General features: G+C 58.8%; 1 protein-coding gene across 1 annotated transcript in view; it reads left to right on the plus strand.

Annotated features, from left to right (window-relative positions):
• Pax7 (paired box 7) overlaps nucleotides 1-18,274 on the plus strand; it is a 94,784-nt gene that overhangs the window by 71,090 nt on the left and 5,420 nt on the right. The window contains exon 8 of the mRNA XM_010614276.2: nucleotides 16,676-16,919. Within this exon, the coding sequence (XP_010612578.1) occupies nucleotides 16,676-16,919 (244 nt within the window). The remainder of the gene's footprint in view (nucleotides 1-16,675; nucleotides 16,920-18,274) is intronic.

The raw sequence follows: 18,274 nt of genomic DNA on the forward strand, positions 1-18,274 counted from the left end.
TTCCTGCCATCCTCTGTAGGCTCCAGTCCTGGCCCCGCCTCAGCCCCAGGCCTCCTCCACCTCCTCTCCCCAGCTGTGAACATTTTTCCAACACCTCTACCAGCAGGGACAGGTGTGCAGCCACCCCAGAGAGTTCTGCTGTGGTGTGGAGCTTCTGGACACGCCGGGGATACACGGAAGGGCAGGCCTGAGGGCCACACTTTTCCTTCCTCCTCGCCGGCAACACCGAGCCCCCCACCACCCCGCAGCTTGGCCGCGCCGGCCTTCAGGTTCCTTCTGCAACCATTCCAGCCCGGCCCAGAGCTTTCTGCTGAAGCCAAATTCACCGCTGATTTCCTGTGGATACCCGTCCGTCCCCTATTTTGTTTCGGTAGCCTCTGCCCTCCTCCTCCTCTCCTTCCCGTCCCCTCACCCGGTTCTCCTTGCTGACTCCTGGGCACCCTCTTGCTGTCAGGCCTGTCGAATCTGTGGGTCTGACCCGCCTGCACCCCTCCTCAGGCAGGGCCTCTTTCCCCTTCCCCAGCTCTTCAGCTCCTAGCAGTGCTTTGTCCACCCTTCCCTCTCTCCTCTCACCCACCATCTCCCCACCCTGCTTGTGCTCCATCTCTTCCCTCAGTCTCATCCCCACACAACGCCTCTGCTGCCCTCTTGCCCTCTCCTTCAAATCCCCGCTGCCCCTGGACTTGCTGCTCACGGTGGCGGTGCTTTACTTGGTTGGCTTCAGCCGGGCTGGGCTCGGGTCCCTGGACCAGGCAGGATGGAAGAGGTGGACAGGGGGCCGGGCAGGGACCGAGGGGCGCCCCCGCCTCTCGCTCGGCGCTGTGCCTTTGATCCATGGCCTGAGGCCGCCCAGCAGTGGAAAATGCAGGGAGACAAAACCACTCAGTCAAAGTGATTCCCAACAACTGTCTCCCCGAGATAAGGACGAGCTGGCTCCATTGGCCTGCTTAATTCCTGCTGCCCGGCCTGGGATCCCGGAGCCGTAGCACGCTGGCCGCTGCAGGACAGTCCAATGGCAGGACCTGCCTCTGCCAGGCTGGGGACCCAAGACAGAGTGGGCAGCCCGGAAACCCAGAACGGAGCAAGAGGAACAGGGACCAGCATGAGGTGGCAGCCGGGTATGGCCTGGGCTGGGCCAGCAGGAGGGCTGGGGGACCTGGGACGGGGCATGTAGGGCATACCGAACATCTGAGATGGGGCACCGGGCAGGCTGCTAGATCTCTGCTGCTCCTCTGCAGAGCAAAGCAGGGAGACTTCCTCCCCGCACCACCAGGGTGCTCGCCTTCCTGGCCTAGAAATTTTCACCCCCTCACGTAGCCTGGCACCATCCGCTCTCTGACCCCAGCTTTCCTTGTCCCTGGCCTGGGTGGCCAAGCTCGCTCTCCCTCTAGCGCAAAGTCCAGGCCGTCTGTTGGCCTGTGTTTCCAGCACGAGGCCTAGCACGTAGTGGGGCTGGTAGACAGTGGTGGGCAGGACTCAGCGTCTGTTCCACGCCCAGACCCACCCACAGAGGACCACAAGTGGGTGACCCTGGCGAGCCTTCAGGAGCCCTCCAGTGAGTGGGTGAGAGTCAGCAAGCAGCCAGCCATAAGCTGGAGCCCCCCAGAGTGGTGGTCCTGGCTAAGCTGGGGGTGGGCTGTACCCCCATCCTCCTCCACCATGGGAAATGCTGACCTCAAGGACTCCTGGAGGCCCAGCCTGCTCGCTGACCACTGACCTTGGCAAGTGTGGGGTTTGGTGATCGGGAGGCAACAGGAGATCACATCATGACAGTGAGGCCAAGAGAGAGCCCAAATGGTACCTTCCTGAACCTCTGCAGGGCTGTGCGGTTGGGTGGAGAAAGCCCGTGTGTACGGAATGACGGCAGAGGAGAGGCCACGAGGAAGGCGGGATTCGGCTCAGAAATTCTGAGGGCCCGGAATGGCAGTGCTGCCGTGAAATGCATCAAGTTCCGCACCTGGGGCTGGCGGTGGTCAAAATAGAATCTGGATTTTACCTTATAAAACCGTAGGAAGGTGAGCTGGGCGTGGTGGCGCATGCCTATAATTCCAGCACTCAGGAGGCTGAGACAGGAGGATCCCTGTGAGTTGAGACCAGCCTGGGCTACATAGTGAGGTCCAGGTCAGTCTCAACTACATAGTGAGACCCTGTCTCAAGAAAACAAAACAAAAAAAACCTGTAGGAGGGTGGGTCCTTCGCAGGGCAGACAGATTAGATCAATGTGCATGGTCCCCAAACAGGCACTGGAACAATCTGGGATGCCCGTTAAGCATCTCAGTTCCCGAGCTCTACCCTGAGAGCCCATGACAGGAGGTCTGCAGCAGACCGGGAAACCTGGGTTTTGAAAAGGCATCATCGGGGACAACTGCCTAAGGCCTGGCACCTCCGAAGCACTGATTAGCAGGCTTACACTTTGCCAGCCATGCCCAAGGGGAGCCTCTTTAGCCACACTGTGCCTGAGGATCCCTGGGCACCCCAACGGCAACGGCATCTTGACCTCCTTTCTCTGCAAAGCCACTGTGGGGACGGACTGAAGGGAGACCCCACCCCTAGCCATCTCAGAGCCAGGGCCCCTTGGAAATGGCCTGCTCCCACCTAGGTCTGCAGGTAGAGGCAGTAAGGTGTTCACTCCCCGGGAGTGGGGCGGGCAGCCATTCCGAGGGTCCCTCGAGGGTCCCGGGGGCTGCTTCTAGCATTTCCAGCCATCTCCACCTCTGTTCTCTCGGCCTGGACGCTCTGCTTTGACACAAAGCCCCGGGAAACCAGGCAGCCATGTGAGTAACATAGTTCTGGCCAAGGGGACCGGGAACGTGGTCCTGCCGTCCTCCTGGGCTGTTGGGACAGCCGAGTGCGTGGAGGCCTTGACCTCCACTCCCCAGGCCCCCAGCACCGTAGCTGGTGCTGGCCCACAGCCAAATGAATGCGACCCTCTCAGCAGATCCCAGCGGGCTCTGACCGGCAGCATCGGAAGATTAAGGTCCCGTGAGAGCCCCGGCAAGTGTCTTATCACAAAGGGGACATGACCAGGCTGAAATTGAGACGTGATGCCTGGGGGCAGAAGTTCCTGAGCCTCTCCCCACAGGGAGCTGTCTTCCCTTCCTGAACACGGGCAGTGCCCTCCTCTGGCCCGAACTCTCCAGATCTGTTCCTGAGCCCCCAGGATGCTGACCCCAATCCCAAACAAGTCCATTGGCTTCTAGATCCCCGCTTCTAGATCTCCAGAGTACAGCAGCTCTCCCAGTGGGGGGTCACACTCTGCTTTGATGGCCAAAGAAACGGCTGCTAGCCATCTTGCTGCCATTCACAATGACAGTAACGACACACCTTGCTCGATCCAGTACTAGCTACTTGATTCCCAGTGCGCCCTGACATTTGGAATCACCATGCACATTTCACAGCCTCAGAGGTAAAGGCCAAGCAAGATCAACAACAAGGGGCAACATTTAGAATCCAAACTCCAGGCCTGCCCACAGATTAGATGCCCTCCTCCACCCTGGGCTGTGAGCAGAGGAGGGACGGATGCGACGCTTGCTGCACAGGGTCTTGTCTGCACGTTAACAAGCTCCCCAGGGACTTGTGGGAGCACTGGTAAAGGTACCCTCCGGCCCTACCCTCCTCCCAGCTCCCAGATGTCTCGGATGCTCCCTGCAGTGACTCAGAAGACCACCGGGACAGAGAAAGGAAGGGGCCTGTTGGGGGGGGTCCATAGACCTCAGAGCCTGGGAGGAAGAGGCAGGAGGGTGAGGGAGTAGGATGAGGGTCTCTCTCGCCCTACAATCCTCAGTGGTGCTGACCACCAGCTGGACCAGCCTAGCCTCTGACGCACTCAGGTCTTGGGCTGATTGTGGGGGATTCTGCTGCAGGAGGTGTGCAGGGGTGATGTGGAGAAGTAGGGGCAGTTGGGACAGAGGCACCCAGAGAGACAGAGAGGAATAGACATCCAGAGATGGAAAGCAGCAGGGACAGGAGGCAAGAACAGAAGGACACAGAGAGGGGCGCACAGGCATCAGCAGAAGCAGGAGAGAAAGCAGACAGAGACACAGGAGGCCAGGAGTACGGGGGACTAGGCACGAGGGAGGGTCAGAGACCACTGTGGGACAGAGGCAGGCAGCTGAGGTGGGAGGGGCCCAGAGCAGAGGGGCAGAGGCAGGGAGAGAGCTGGGGCTCCAAGGAGAAGGGGGCACAGAAAAGCCTAAATTAAAATTCCAGGCCCGCCAGATCCCAGCTGCGTGGCCTTAGGTTGCCCCATCCACAGACGCAGAAGTAGCAGAAGCGGACGGTCCCTTTGTCCCCTGACGTAACCTGCCTGAGCCAGCTTCTCTCCACCTCCCTGCCACCCCTGCCTCCTCCCACAGTCAGGTGCCCATCCACGCAGGGACCTTTCCCCCGGGTTGCTGGGGACGGGACCCCAGATGCCCTGGCCTCCTGGCGTGGCGGTGGCCAGTCCCCAAGGCCCCAGAGCCCGGGGTGAGAAGTCCCGCCCTTTTGCCAAGTGTTTCTCTTTAGTTCCAGATGCCACCCTGACAGGTCTCTCCTGTGATTAATGTCCCCAACCTCTAGCCTGGGACCAGCTCCTCCTCCCCCAGCCAAAGCTGGCTGGTGGCTGGGCAGCTCAGGGCCTGTGCCTTCCAGAATCCCCTCCTGCCCTGTCTCTCCCTGGGCCACTCCTGGCCACTTCTGCCAGCCATGGCTGGGTTCCTCTCAAGCTTCTGGCCTTCTGGGATGTGTGATGTGTCATCAGTCCTGCCACCACGGTCAGGAGGGTGCACCAGCCAAGTGCCCAGAGCCCCTTGGGGCAAAGTGGAGGAGCTCCGGGGCTCCGGGGCACCTGGGGAGCCCACACAGCCCTGGCGACAGCGTCACTCGTGGGCCCGGGCACAGGATCACTTCCGCTCTGTCAGTGACACGGGGAGGGGAATCTGACGGTTGGCAGACCACTTCCGGAAACCTGGGGTCTTGGACAACTTGAATGCCCTGTGCAGAGTGGCAGAGGAGGGGACGCTGCAGAGCTGGAGGTAGAGCCGAGATTAGAACCTTGGCTGGCCAGAGGGGGTCCTGCTGTCAGAGTTGGGGATCGAGCTGGGGTTAGAATGGGTCATGTTGAATTGGAAAATGCGATTTCAATTAGAAGCAATGCTTCCCAGCGGTGTGATCCCGGGCAAGTAACTTGATTTGTCCGTGCCTCAGTCTCCCCATCTACCAAATGTAGGTGACAGTAGTGCCTGCTTCTCAGTGGTGCTGCCAGGAGCCAAGGGGCGAATGGGTTGAAGCACTACCTGGTGTGGACCAGTGATGAAGAAATGCTAGCTAAGGCCGGGCGTGGTAGAGCAGGCCTGTGATCCCAGCGCTTGGGAGGCTGAGGCAGGAGGATCGCTGTGAGCTCGAGACCAGCCTGGGCTACATCGTGAGTTCCAGGTCAGTCTCAACTACGTAGTGAGACCCTGTCTCAAACCCCCTCCTAAAAAAGAGAAATATTAGCTAGTTACACTTGGAAATCAAGCCATCTTAGGGCTGTGGAGTGGGGCTGTAGTCAGAACGGGGGGCTCAGGTGAGAGGCAGGAGCATGGAGTACAGGGTGAAGGGGGGACTCCCCTGAGGCCCCTGACCCCACCTTGCCAGCCTCTTCCTGTATAACCCGTGGCACAGCCTTACCAGCCACAGCGCCAGCCAGCGAGCCCCGAACTCCTCCTGCATCTCTCCCTGCCTGGAGCCGAGACAACATCTCTCCTCCTCAGTCCCCAGCCTCTTGTTAGTTTGCTGCCTCGGTGCCATGGGCACGTTTTCGCTAATTTTGTAACTGCCTTTATCAAACAAGGATTCACAGGCGCTTTATCCTTGATAAGTGGATTAGTCGGTGAGCTAAACAAGAAGGTGTGGGACGCGGGGGCTGCTCCGGAGAAGATATTTGTTTAGCAAAGAATGGAGCCTGCGTTCCCTGCCCTGTGCGGGGGAGGCGGGGGAGGCGAGCGGGGTGTCGTGAAAATAGCTGGAAGCACCATTTCAGCCTTTTTTTCCAGGGCCAGGGGAGCCCTAATTCTTCAGGACTTTTCTGCAGTAAAAAACGCGGAATGGGAGGGAGGCTGGGTCCTTGGGAGGGGAGGGAAACCTGGATTAAATCCATGGACACAGAAACCCCTGGCTCCCCATTGTCCCCTCCAGCGTTTTCTGCCTTTTCCTCTCCTGTCCCCCTCCGGCCCCTCCAAGGGCCTCTTGCTCAGGCCTGGGAAGCCCAGCATGGGTGAGACCTGGTCCTGCTCCTGCGCACTTCATAGCTTGGTTGGACAAAACCAAAGCAATGAATTAATGGGCCCCCAAGTAGAGCAGCAGGGGGTGTAACTGGTGGGAGACTGGAGCAGTCCCAGGTGTTTTATGGGGCTCGAAGGGCTCCGAGGAGCAGCCCTCTGGGCTTCTCAAACTGCTCTTTGTCACCCCAATAACAGTCGAGCGTTCCCCTCGAGGCCCCAGGGTGTAGCATGGATTTCACTTACGATCTTTAAAATCCATGCGAATCTGCACTCCTAGCCACTATACGGCCGTGTATGCCGGGTGACAGCACTGCAGCACATTACCGTTGGGTCACGCCGACACTTTTTCCCAGGAAGTTTGGCCACGTTTAGCTTGGGACTTTGCACGGCACGTGATGGCCGACCAGATGTTGGGACCAAGGGAGGTGGTGAAGATGACGGAGGCATCTGGAGTCCGGGTGGCCAAGACGGTGGTGGACAGAAGGGTCAGGGGCAACGCTCTGGTGATCGAGGCCAGGAGGCTGCCATCAAGGTGCCCCGGACGGAGATCAGAAGCGTCTCTCTGCAGAGACCCCGAGATGGAGTCAGATGAACGGGCAGAAAGGAGAGGAAGGTGGAGGATGCTGGCCCAGGCGCTCCCCACACCTGGGTGAGAGCACGGGTTTCCTTTTTCCCTTCTGTTTTTAATGTGAGTGGCCGGAATCTCGAGGTCCCTGCCCTGTGCTGCAGCAGGAATCGGGTGGAGGGGGAGAGGGGGAACCGAGGCTCCATAAAGGAAAGAAAAGAAGGGAGCAGAGCATCGCTGGTCCTCAGCTGGCCCTTAGCCGCGCCTGTCCTCCCTGAGCTGCCTCCAGCTGAGTGTGATTTTGCTATTTATTTACATGTAATTATTGCTATGAGGTGCAGATATTAATGCTGTCAAGAGCAATTTGCTCTGACATTTTTCACTCACTCAGTGCCCCCGCCACTCTCGATGGGGCCCAGGGCTCTCCCGGCTCAGCCGCTGCACACTCGGTGGCTTGGCTGGCCAGGAACCACCCAGCCGGCAAGGAGTGGCATCAGCGAGCTCACCCGGCTCCTCTGCAAACTCATTAAGCTTTGAAATTGAATTTGGTCCGGGAGAGGGCTGGCTGGGCCCCGCTCCACCAGCCGAGGCTGGCTCAAGGCCTCTTTGCTCTGCCTTCCACAGAGAAAACAGGGTAAGGACTGAGCTGGCTGGGGCTGAGGCCAGGGTCGGAGGCGCCGAGGGCAGTGGAGGAAGCTGGTGAAGATGGGGGAGAGCGATGGTCAGAGCGATGCTGGGCACAGCCTCCAGACGGAGTGGGGCGAGGGTGGGCATGGCTGGGCAAACTCTCTGCGTCATGGCCAGCTGCTCCACTAGGAGACTGGGCGGCTCTAACTTGGGAAGACATTATTGCAGTAGACGGCTGTAGCCACAGGACTGAAAGACTGACAGAGCCGGCCTGGCACTGTAGTCAGCCTGCAGAAGATGTTGCCTCAGGGGTAGGAAAAGGGGCTGAGCTGGCCTGGCAGTGAGTTCCTTACGTAGATGCTAAAAAGGAAACGGACTGAGTTCAGGTCCCAGCCTCACTACCTACAGGTTACACTGATTTGGGCAAATTACTCAGCTTCCTGGAGCTTCAGTTTCCTTCTGAGCTCGATGGAGCAGTGGCTTTCCCTTCTACCACACGTCACAGGGTCTACGATGACCACGCGCTGGCCCTGTCTTGGCTCTTACCAGGAAGGGTCACCAGCAGCCTCACATGGCCACCACGAAGCCCTAGTGAACAGGGGTCCCTTCTGATTTCAGAAGCGTTAAAATGTGCTTTTCTGAACCAGGGCCCAGCCAACAGCACGGGGAGAGGTGGCCGGCAGCGCTGCTTGCTCACAGTAGGTGTTTAACAGCAGGGGACTATGAACAGGTGTCCACCCGGGCCTCCCCATTCCAGGGGCCGGTTTCGGAGGAGGAAGCAGGGGTGCACTCGCTCATTCCACGCAGGGATGGGCTTCTCGGGATGGCAGCCTGAGCCATCATGGCCATGAGCCCCTAACGTACTGTGATAGGGGCCAGCTTGTCCGCCCAGGTACGAATGAGGCCTCCCTGCCACCACTCGGTCCCTGCCATGGCCAATCTGCATCCTCATCTCTGGCAATTATGGAGGGGGACCCCCTCCCACGCCAGGGGTGGGGGGCTGAGAGCCCAGGCCTCCCGTCCATCGCCAGAGTCAAGGAGGCCCCTTCCCCTCCCCCCACTCCTCCGCCTCCCCCTCCTCCCCTCAGCTTGGCCAATTAGGGCCCTGACACCTGGAGCCGCTGACAAACTGTTTCTGTCACTTGCTCTCTGTCTTTCATTAGGGCCTCTGGAGGAGGGGGGGCAGGAAGGGAGGGGAGGGAGATGGGATCTTTCATGCTTAGTAAGGCCAGATACATTAATTACAAAACGGCCATTTGCCGCGTGAAAGTGTGCTAATTAAATTTATGCAATCATTACCTTTAAATAGTCATATCTTTCCCGGCGATCGGCCCCTTCCTTCCCCAACCCCGCCACCGCTCTGAGCACTTGCTCTAATCCCCCAGCCGCCATTTATCGTGCCATCAGAGATGGTCCCTGAGTCCTGCTGTTCTCCACCAGCCCCGGCACCCTGGGGGCCTGGAGCTCTCGGTCCCGTGCTGGCACCAACACCCCTTCCAGCTCTGCCAGCCTGAAGATCCACCCGGGGAGAGGCAGCTGGGATCTCCATCTAGTGTTTCTGGAAAGGTCTAGATGCTTCCAGATATTTGGAGAGTGACATCTTGTCCACGGAACGTTTGAAATTTGTGTGTGTAGGGGGAGAATATCTTTGACTTCTTGGACAACCCACCACGACCGCCACCACCCCTCCCAGCTAAGGAGAAAACTCTGAAATCCTTTGGGTTAGGGGGGTGCTTTTGAGCGTATCCCCACCTAGGGAGTGCTAAGCTATACCCCATCCCTCCTTCTATTTTGAGACAGAAACTTGCTAAGTTTCCCAGGCTGGGATCAAATTTGCCCTCCTCCTGCCTCAGCTTCCTGAGTAGCTAGGATGACAGCGTGCGCCACCACAATATGCTTGGATATTTTCTTTTCATTCAACCAACTTTATACCAAGCCTTGTGCTGGGGATAAGAAGATAAACTGCTTTGTTCCTTCTTGCTCACTCAGCCAATGTTTGCTGGCCACCTACTGTGCGCCAGGTGCTAGGAATAAGAAGCCAAGTCTGACCCCAGCAACTCCTGGGGGTGTACCAGCCACAGGAAACATGGGGGTGTCGTGTGCGTGGGTTTGTGTGGGGTTGTATATGTGTGTTTTGTGTGTACGCAACAGCCTATGAGGGGAACAGCGGGGTCAGCCTGGTCCAGTCAGGGGCTCGGAGCTGCTTCTGGGGGACGTCACAGTTGAACCCCACCCAGGAGGTTCTTCTTGCAGTCTTACCTGGAGCCCTCTGCTGTGACATTCACAAATGATGCCTCCCACCCGGCTCCTGCTTCCCTCTTCACTCCGGCAGAACTTGCCTCTTGTGTCTGAGTCTACGAGGCTCAAACTGCACGCTCAGTGAGGACAGGCAAGAGAGGCGCGAATGGGGTGGGGGTGGGGCGCCCCCACCTGGCCGGAGGTGGCAGTTCGGGTCAGTGATTTGGTTTACCAAGGGCTCTGGGAGCTCCTGACCGGCTGACCTCAGGTGTCTTGGTGAGAGGGTCTCCTGTGCAAACAGAACATGTGCCCTCAAACACACGTATACACTCAGGCCTTACACACACATGGCACACACATAAGTGCACACAGATACAGAACTCGTGTGTGCAATGCAGGAGTCCCACATGCACGTATAAATACACCCCATAATTTCACACACAGCACTTGTGCGTGCATACACACATACACACGTGGACACAGTGCACTTGTGCATGATGCTCCATGTGTGCACACGTGTGCACACGCTGAGTTCATGAGCCATTTCAGAGATGTGGGCAAAAGCATCACGCTAGAAGTTAGGGTCGCGGGTTCTTGTCCCAATGGCCACAGGTTCCTTGGGTGACTTCAGGCAAACCTGAGCCTCGGTCTCCTCTTCTGCAAAGTGGAGTAACAGTGCTTCATAGAGCCGTCCTGGGGCTAGAAGAAAAGTGCTTTGTAATCAGTAAGGTGCTTGCAGGCGTAATGGCACAACTGTAATCCCAGCACTCGGGAGGCTGAGGCAGGAGGATCACTGGGAGTTTGAGGCCAGCCTGGACTACAGAGTGAGTTCAAGACCGGCCTGAGCTACATAGACCCACCCTGTCTCCAAAAAAAAAAAGTAAATTAAAACAAACTGTAAGGTGTTGTGCTCCTACAGAAAAATGGCAGCAGCCAGGGTCAGGACAGCCTTTGAGGAGGCCTAGGGGGCAACCCGTGAAAGCCAAATGGAGCAGCGCGAGGGAGGGGGGGTGGGGCCGCTGTGCGAGATGCAGCATGGGAATCATGGGGTGAGGGCCACAGCAGAGATGGCCTGCAGGTGGGGGGGCTGCAGGAAATCTCATCTGGAAGCTCTGAGCCAGCACCCGAAGCCCATTACTGCTGTCCACAGGGGGCAGGGGGAGGGGAGGGGCCAGATCCTCTTAGCGGAGAGCCGAGAGGGAGGAGGGGCACACGGTGTGGCCGCTGCCTGGGTGGGGGATTTCTCGCTCGCACTAATCCCAGCATAGAGCTGGGACAGGCAGGGGACTGATGGGGGCGTGTGTGCTTGTGGGTGTGAGGTGTGCATCTGGGTATCGTCGGGGACGGCAGTGTAGCTTTGTGAGTGAGCTGGTGAGCGTTCACTGGAGGCTGCGGAGGGTGTGCGAGGGTAGCTGGGAGGTGTGGCCGGGCAGTGGGCGTGCGCACAGCCTTTCCTGGGTATCTTCTTTGTGCTTCCTGTTGGCCTGTGAATGGGTGCGTTCGTGTGCACCCCGTCTTGGCCCGTGTGCGTGTGGACGTGTCGTTAGATGCAGTGTGTGGCAGTCACGGGGAAGCTTGGCGGTGCCACTTGGCTGCCCTTGCGTCACCCAGGGAGACGGGATGGGCTGGCTCTGGTGCAGTCCTGTCCCTGCTCCCTGCCCTCAGCCTGGACTCCAGCCCCAGACCCTCAGGAGCTGGGCTCAGTGGTGAGCTGAGCTGCCCTGGATCACCTCCGCCGGGACCAGGGTCACACACCCCGTATTCTGAGGACAGTTTTCAGTCCGGAGAGATATTTTCGCACAGCTCGGACAAACGTTGTGGTCCATTCCTGGCGAGTCGCTCCCTGACAACGGGAACGGGCCGTGCCCGAGATATCCCCCCTCGCACTGCTTCTGGGATCAGCAAAGGGTGAGCGGGGGCTGATCTGGTTTTGAGGCTTAGAGAGAAAAGCACTCGGGTGCCCATCAGCAGGTCCTGCAGAGCCACACCTGCCTGCTGTGCGGGTCAGGCAAGTCAGGCTCCTCCTGGGTCCCTGCACCTGGCATGTATGTAGATGTGCATCGAAGTATTTGTGTGTTTGGAAGTATATGTGGAGTTTACCTAAAGCAACCGGGCAAATAGAAAGATTGTCTGACTGTTAATTGGGGGTTTGAGACAAAGTTCTTTGGCAGTGTGGGCAAGAGGTGTTCTGGGTGCCCCCGTCTTGCAGTCAGATGTGTGTCCTTGAAGCACGGGGTCAAGGAGTTCAGACCTGGTCCTCTCCAGCTGGAGGCAGGCAGGTTTCGTGGGTCTGCCGTTGCTCCATGCCCATCGATGCCACCCACGGGTGCAGGCCGGAGGGGCAGGGGACTTGTGGAAGTGACATGCACCTGCTCTCTTTCCTGGTTGCACCCCAGCCTTGAAGGGGGAGCAGGACTTTTCCAAGGAAGAGCAACACGTCTCTCAGATGGCACCCACTAGGGGGCTGCTCCTGGGGGAAAGGAGAGGAAAAGGGCACGTCCTTGACCAGGAGGGGCTGTGACTCTGCTCTCTAGGGCCGTTTTGATCTCAGGATGGTGGCCACACCTGCCGTCTACCTCTGCCCTCTCTTCAGCTGTAAGCCAGTCGGGAGAGGCTGGGGAGGACAGCTGGAGCCTGTCGAGAATTCCGCGCGCACTTGCTCCCTCAGTCCTGACAGTGGTCCTGTAGGAAGCTGCAGTTCCCATCGAACAGATGGGAAGACGCAGGCCCGGAAGGCTGAAGAAACTGCCAGGGTCGCTAGTCAGCCAAGGCACGAATGCTGGGGAAGACACTGACGCCTCGGGGCTGCGGGAAGCCCTAGACCCAGCACCAACTGGCGAGGGCGCCACAGCCAACTGCCAGCAGGTCTTGGAGACTCTAGGCTCCCCTCCTGGCTGTGGGGAAGTGGGGTTCCCGGATCTGAATCCAGCCCGCCCCCCTGCTCTCACCATCCCGACCTCGCCAGTCCGGGCCCCTGCGCCTCCTTCTCCCTCGCACCCTGCTGCGGCCCCTGCCCAGCCGGCGACCCTGCCGCGGAGCCCGGATGATGGGATGGCCCCTCTAATTGCAGCCGCGCTCCCCAAGCCACGTTCGGTTATCACAGAGGGTGCAGACCTCACAGCTCAGCCTCCTCCGTCCCAGGCCCTCAGGGCCAGCTCAGCAACGGAGGGAATTAATTACATTTTCCCATCCCCTTCTTTTAAAGTAGTGGAGCGGCGGGCGCGTCTTGGGGGAGGGGGTGGGTAGGCAGAGGCTGCCCTCTAATTGCAGCCGCGCTCCCCAAGCCACGTTCGGTTATCACAGAGGGTGCAGACCTCACAGCTCAGCCTCCTCCGTCCCAGGCCCTCAGGGCCAGCTCAGCAACGGAGGGAATTAATTACATTTTCCCATCCCCTTCTTTTAAAGTAGTGGAGCGGCGGGCGCGTCTTGGGGGAGGGGGTGGGTAGGCAGAGGCTGTGCAGCGAGGCTGACCCCTTATTGATTTAGTCTGGTCCAGGCTGGGACTGATTTGGAGCTGAGGAGGAGGAAAGGGGGGCAGCGCTGGGTGGGGCGAGGGGGGAGGAAGGGACAGCTGTCAGTCAGCCTGACGGACGGCCCTGAGATTTGCCTTCAGATAAAACCTTGCAGATGTGGAGGTCGGTATTGATTTTGAGTTAGTAACGGTAAGTACCAAGAAGTAATACATTAGTGAAAGCAAGGTCACCGGGAAACGTAGAACCCACCCGGGGAGAGGGCTCGGCATTCTTGAGGGGGGTGGATCACCACATCGGGAGGGGACTTCCTCAAGTTCAAAAGTTTGCAGGCCCGGACCTCGGCAGGGCCCCTCACTGTGGGCAGAGCTTCCGGCATCTGAGGGCAGAACCCTGGGCCGGCAGGAGGCTGGGAGGGGCCGAGGGGGCCCTGTGAGGCTCTCCGCGCTCACTGGGGGATTCTGAGGGCGACACAGCGGGGGCCCTGGGGACCTGGTGCAGATCCCAGCTCCACCACTCCTGGCTCTGTGACCTCAGATGAGCTTTTGAATTGCCCTGTGCCTCAGTTTCCCCATCTGCAGAATGGGAGTGATAATAACCTGTTCGCTTGAGGAAGCATTGCAGTGACCAAAGTGCGAGCCAGGGCCTGTGGGCCTCCCTCAGCAGGGTCCCCCCTCCTGCTTCTCCTCATTTGGGTGCTGTCCCGTTCACTTGGAAGCTGCCGGGCCCAGAGACAGGGTGTCGGCTGAAATGGAAGCACTTTGATCCACAGGCCTCTGGGGACCCTGGGAGAGACCACGCCAACACTGAGCCACCCCCATTCACACCTACCCCAGATGTGGATGTGATTTGATGTTCCAGGGCAAATCCCATTGAGCAAATCCCATTATGGGAAAAGCTCCCTGGGCCTGAGCTATTCCTGAGCTTTGTGTTAACTGCCAGGGTCCAAGGTCTCTGAGCCATGGGGCACCACACAAGCCCTTTCAAACAAAGGACTGCAGGAGGCCTGGCAGCTCCTAGGCAGCTCTCTTCTCAGAGAGAGCAGACCTTCTTACTGTTTCTTAAAACCTGCTGGCTGTGTTCCTGCCCCGGGGCCTTTGCACATGCAGATTTCCCTGCCTAGGAAGGTCTTCTGCCATAGCTTCTTTTTGGACTTGCTGGGCATCACCTTTGAGGAAGTCTTGCCTGACCCCCCACCCACCCACTCACTCACCATGCCCTTTCATTTTTCCTCTACATTACTCGTCAGACCCAGAAGTTACACGGTTTATCTGTTCAGTTCTTTGTCATCAGCTCCCTTCATTAGACTGGCAGCTCCTGAAGGATGTAGAGTTGGAGTCTCCACTGCGATGCCCCTAAGCTTAGCGTCTGGCACATAAGCGCTCAATAAATATTGTTCAATGAACGCAGCAAAGCTTTTCTGAGCTCGCTGTATGTAGCAGGCACAATACAGGCACTGGGGCTGTAGAGGTAGTAGAATACATCCTCTTGCCCTCAGAGTGTTCACAGTCCAGCATCTGTAGAGCCCAGCACATAGTAGCGCTGTACGAAATGTTTGTTGAATGAATAACAGTGAGTGAAAATTCTCTTCAGGAAAAGACCCATTGTTTGATGTTGTTGTAGCGTGAAGTCCAGAGCAGGAAAGGATGGGAGGGGTTGGGACAGGCAGGTAAAGGACAGATCACAAGAAGCCTTTGCAGAGAGGTACTGAGGAGCCATTGATAGTTCTTGAGTGATGTGGTCAGATTTGTTTGCAGTTCTCTGCAGTCCCTGTCTGACCAGATGAGTACTGGGTCTGTGCGTGGCTCCCAGCCCCTCCTGAAGCACCCCCATCCCCTCCCATCATCCCTCTGGGCTGGTGTGAGTCTGCACTGAGTGACGCGTCTCCCTGTGAGTCCTGAGGGGCCAGAACTCCTTTGTGGGGAGCAGGCTGTGCGTCTGTGGGGTGGGGAGTGGGCACCCAGCACACAGCCTGGGAGGTGGTCTGGCTCCCGAGTTGGCCCTGAAATCCTCTCCTCCGGTCCCAGCCCCTCAGCCCGTGTTTCAGAACACCTCACACATGCCCACCCCAGCACCCGCTCTTGGCCCTGCTGACAGAGACCTGGGGTATATGCAGCAAGTTGGGGACCCCGCTGCACCCTAAAATGGCGAGGTTTCCCAAAGTGGTCCAGATGCAGCCGGCCCTGGCTTCTGCCCCTTCTCTTCTGCTGTCTGTCCGCCGTCTGGGAGTCAGTCCTGGCACACCTGCTGTGAGAGCTGGGCCTCAGGCTTCCTGGGGGAGTGGCTGAGCCCCTCTGATCCTGGAGTGCAGCCCCACCCAGGCCCCACCGTCTCTGTCCGGCCACCTTCATCCCTTCCCCAGCACTCACAGGGAAGCCGGGAGACACCTCCACTGTCCCAGGTGTGAAGCACCTCTTGGTGCCATCTCCACCTTCCTCTGTGGCCGCCCTCAGTGTACCGAGGCTGGGCACCTTCTCCAGGGCCCGCAGCCTTCGTACTCCAGAGGGGAGGGCGAGGACATCAGAGACCACAGCACCGGGCTGTGTGGCTCTGCCGCCCGGAGCCAGAGCTGGGTGGGTGACCTGAACAGCTGTCCCCTCCCATAGGCATCGCCAGGAGGTCACCAGGACTACAAGCACCCACCTTCCTCGGTCATCCCCAGGTTGGATAGGGACCCTCAGGCTGCGCACTCTCCTGGGGCTGCCCCCCCATCACTCTGGGTTTTGATCGACTTTGTCGCCTCCCCAGACAGACCCAGTCCTTTCCCTGCCCCATCCTGCAACTCCAATGTAGAAGCAGGACTTCCCCCACGTCCCACAATCCTCAGCTAGAAGCCCGGGGCCAGAGTTACCACATTGCCTGTTTGTTGAATGAATACATGAACATCCCACTATCCCGACACCAGGCTCTCGGGTTTCTGGAGACCAGCCTCGGCGTCGGCCGTAATGGTGAGACTTAATTCGCTGAACCAGGCCGCAGAGGGAGGGGGTGGTGGTCGCAGACACTGGGGAGCTGGCAAAACCAAGGCCTGTCCGGGAAGGTACTTCAAGCGCCGGCCTTGAACTCTGGTGTGGAAGAAGTAGCACAGGAAAGCGGGTGGAGTCGGCGGACGGAGCCCCGCTCTCCCTTTCACCTCGGAAGATGGGGCCTTCCTGGTCCGGTGGGGAAGCACAGCCGCTAACCCGGCGGGGCTCCCTGACTGGTAGGAGAGATACCTACCTAGTCCGTTGTGAAGGCGCACTGCTCGCCTGCGCTCGTTCGCGCACTCGGCCGGACTCCCTTAACTCGCTCATTCATCCATCCTTCATCCGTTCATCCATTCATTCCGCAGCGGGGCCCTGGGGGAGGTGCCGAAGACCCCACCCCGGAGGGCGGGCCCTGCCGTCAGGCCTGGGGAGGAGAAATCCCAGAGACCATAGCCGTGGATGCTGCGGGGCCCTCCGGGGAGCCGTCCCGGCACCAGGCTGCTGGGGACCGTCGGGTGCGGGGCGGGGCTGTGCCGGACGGGACACTGACCGTCTCTCCCGCAGGTCATGAGCATCTTGAGCAACCCCAGCGCGGTGCCGCCGCAGCCGCAGGCCGACTTCTCCATCTCCCCGCTGCACGGCGGCCTGGACTCGGCCTCCTCCATCTCGGCCAGCTGCCAGCGGGCCGAGTCCATCAAGTCGGGAGACAGCCTGCCCACGTCCCAGTCCTACTGCCCACCCACCTACAGCACCACCGGCTACAGCGTGGACCCCGTGGCTGGCTACCAGTACGGCCAGTACGGCCAGAGTGAGTGCCCCGCTCCACAGGCCTAGCGAGGTGCCGGAGGGTGGGTGTGGGTGGGGAGAGCGAGATCCGGAACAGGGACAGAGCCGACCCCGGGTGATTCTGAGCTGGGCATCGAACCGATCGTCTCCTGCCCCGCCCCCTGCCTGCGTCCTTAGGTTCCTATAAAAATGCAGTATGAGCCACAGATCTCATTCGGTTCAGGTGTCACCTTTTAAAACGTAAGAAGGAACAGGTGGGCTAATTTTTACCAACCTCGTGTTTAATCCAGTATATCCAGAAGATGATTTCAACATGTGATCCACATACAGTAATTGAGATAGCTTGCGTTCTCTCAAACTCCATCTTTCATGTCCGGTGGGTGTGTTCACCCTCCCAAGCCATTTGAATTCAGACAGTAAGTGTTCATCAGACAGAGCGGGTCGGTATTTAAATTTCATACAGTTTATAATTGGGGATGTGGATCTGCACTCCAGAGTTGTTCCAAATAGACTTGTAAGTTTTCCAACCATGAAATAACTAAACTGGAGATCAGTTTTAAAATTTAAATTAGATGAAACTAAATAAACACTTGCATTTGGGCTCCCCGTCCTGGCTGGGCGCTCGGTAGCTGCTGCGGCTGGTGGCACCAGGGGGCACCACCGTGGGGTGAGGGAAGCCGCATTCGGAGCTCTCTCCCTAACCCCACCTACTTGACCTCGGTTTCCCCAGATGCCATGGTCTCCCACACTCAGCCAGCCGCTGTCCTCTTGACACCTGGCCCTGATTCCAGGACCGCAGATCCTCAGGCCAAAGGCTGGAAGAGGTGGGCCGGGGCCGGCAGTGGGGCAGCCCAGACGGGACAGGGAGCCAGAGGTCACAAGGTTCCCCTCCTGCCCCACCTCCCTGCAAAGGCCTCACCTGCTGGTGTCAAACCAATCGGAAGGTGTGTTGGGGGGACAACGAGGCCTCCATGCCCAAGGGCGTCCTCCATCAGCAGCAGCCTGGCCGGCCTCACTGGCTCCTGTCCCTGTGCCCCGCTGACCTGCTCCTACCCCCGTGGCCTTGGCCTCCACGGCTGAATGAGGGCCAGGTGTGCTGGCCTCCACTTCCCAGCTGTGTGTGTGCGCAGGTGTGTGTGTGAGTGAGCGCGCGTATGGGGGATGAGTCAGTTTACCTGTGTGCCCTGTGTACATGTGACACGTCTGAGTGCCCCAGGATCCACGCGGCGCTTGCCTCTTCACAGTTGGCAAGTTACATGTGTGTGTAAATGTGAGCATAGTGCACGATTCTCACTCGTGTGCACATGAATGACCCTGCGTTCACACGCTGTGCATATGGCTGTGTGTGCACGAACGTGTGAGCACACACTGCGTGTA

This window comes from Fukomys damarensis, unplaced genomic scaffold (genome assembly GCF_012274545.1).
Source record: "Fukomys damarensis isolate Sample0158 unplaced genomic scaffold, DMR_v1.0_HiC HiC_scaffold_23, whole genome shotgun sequence".
Classification (NCBI taxonomy): Eukaryota; Metazoa; Chordata; class Mammalia; order Rodentia; family Bathyergidae; genus Fukomys; species Fukomys damarensis.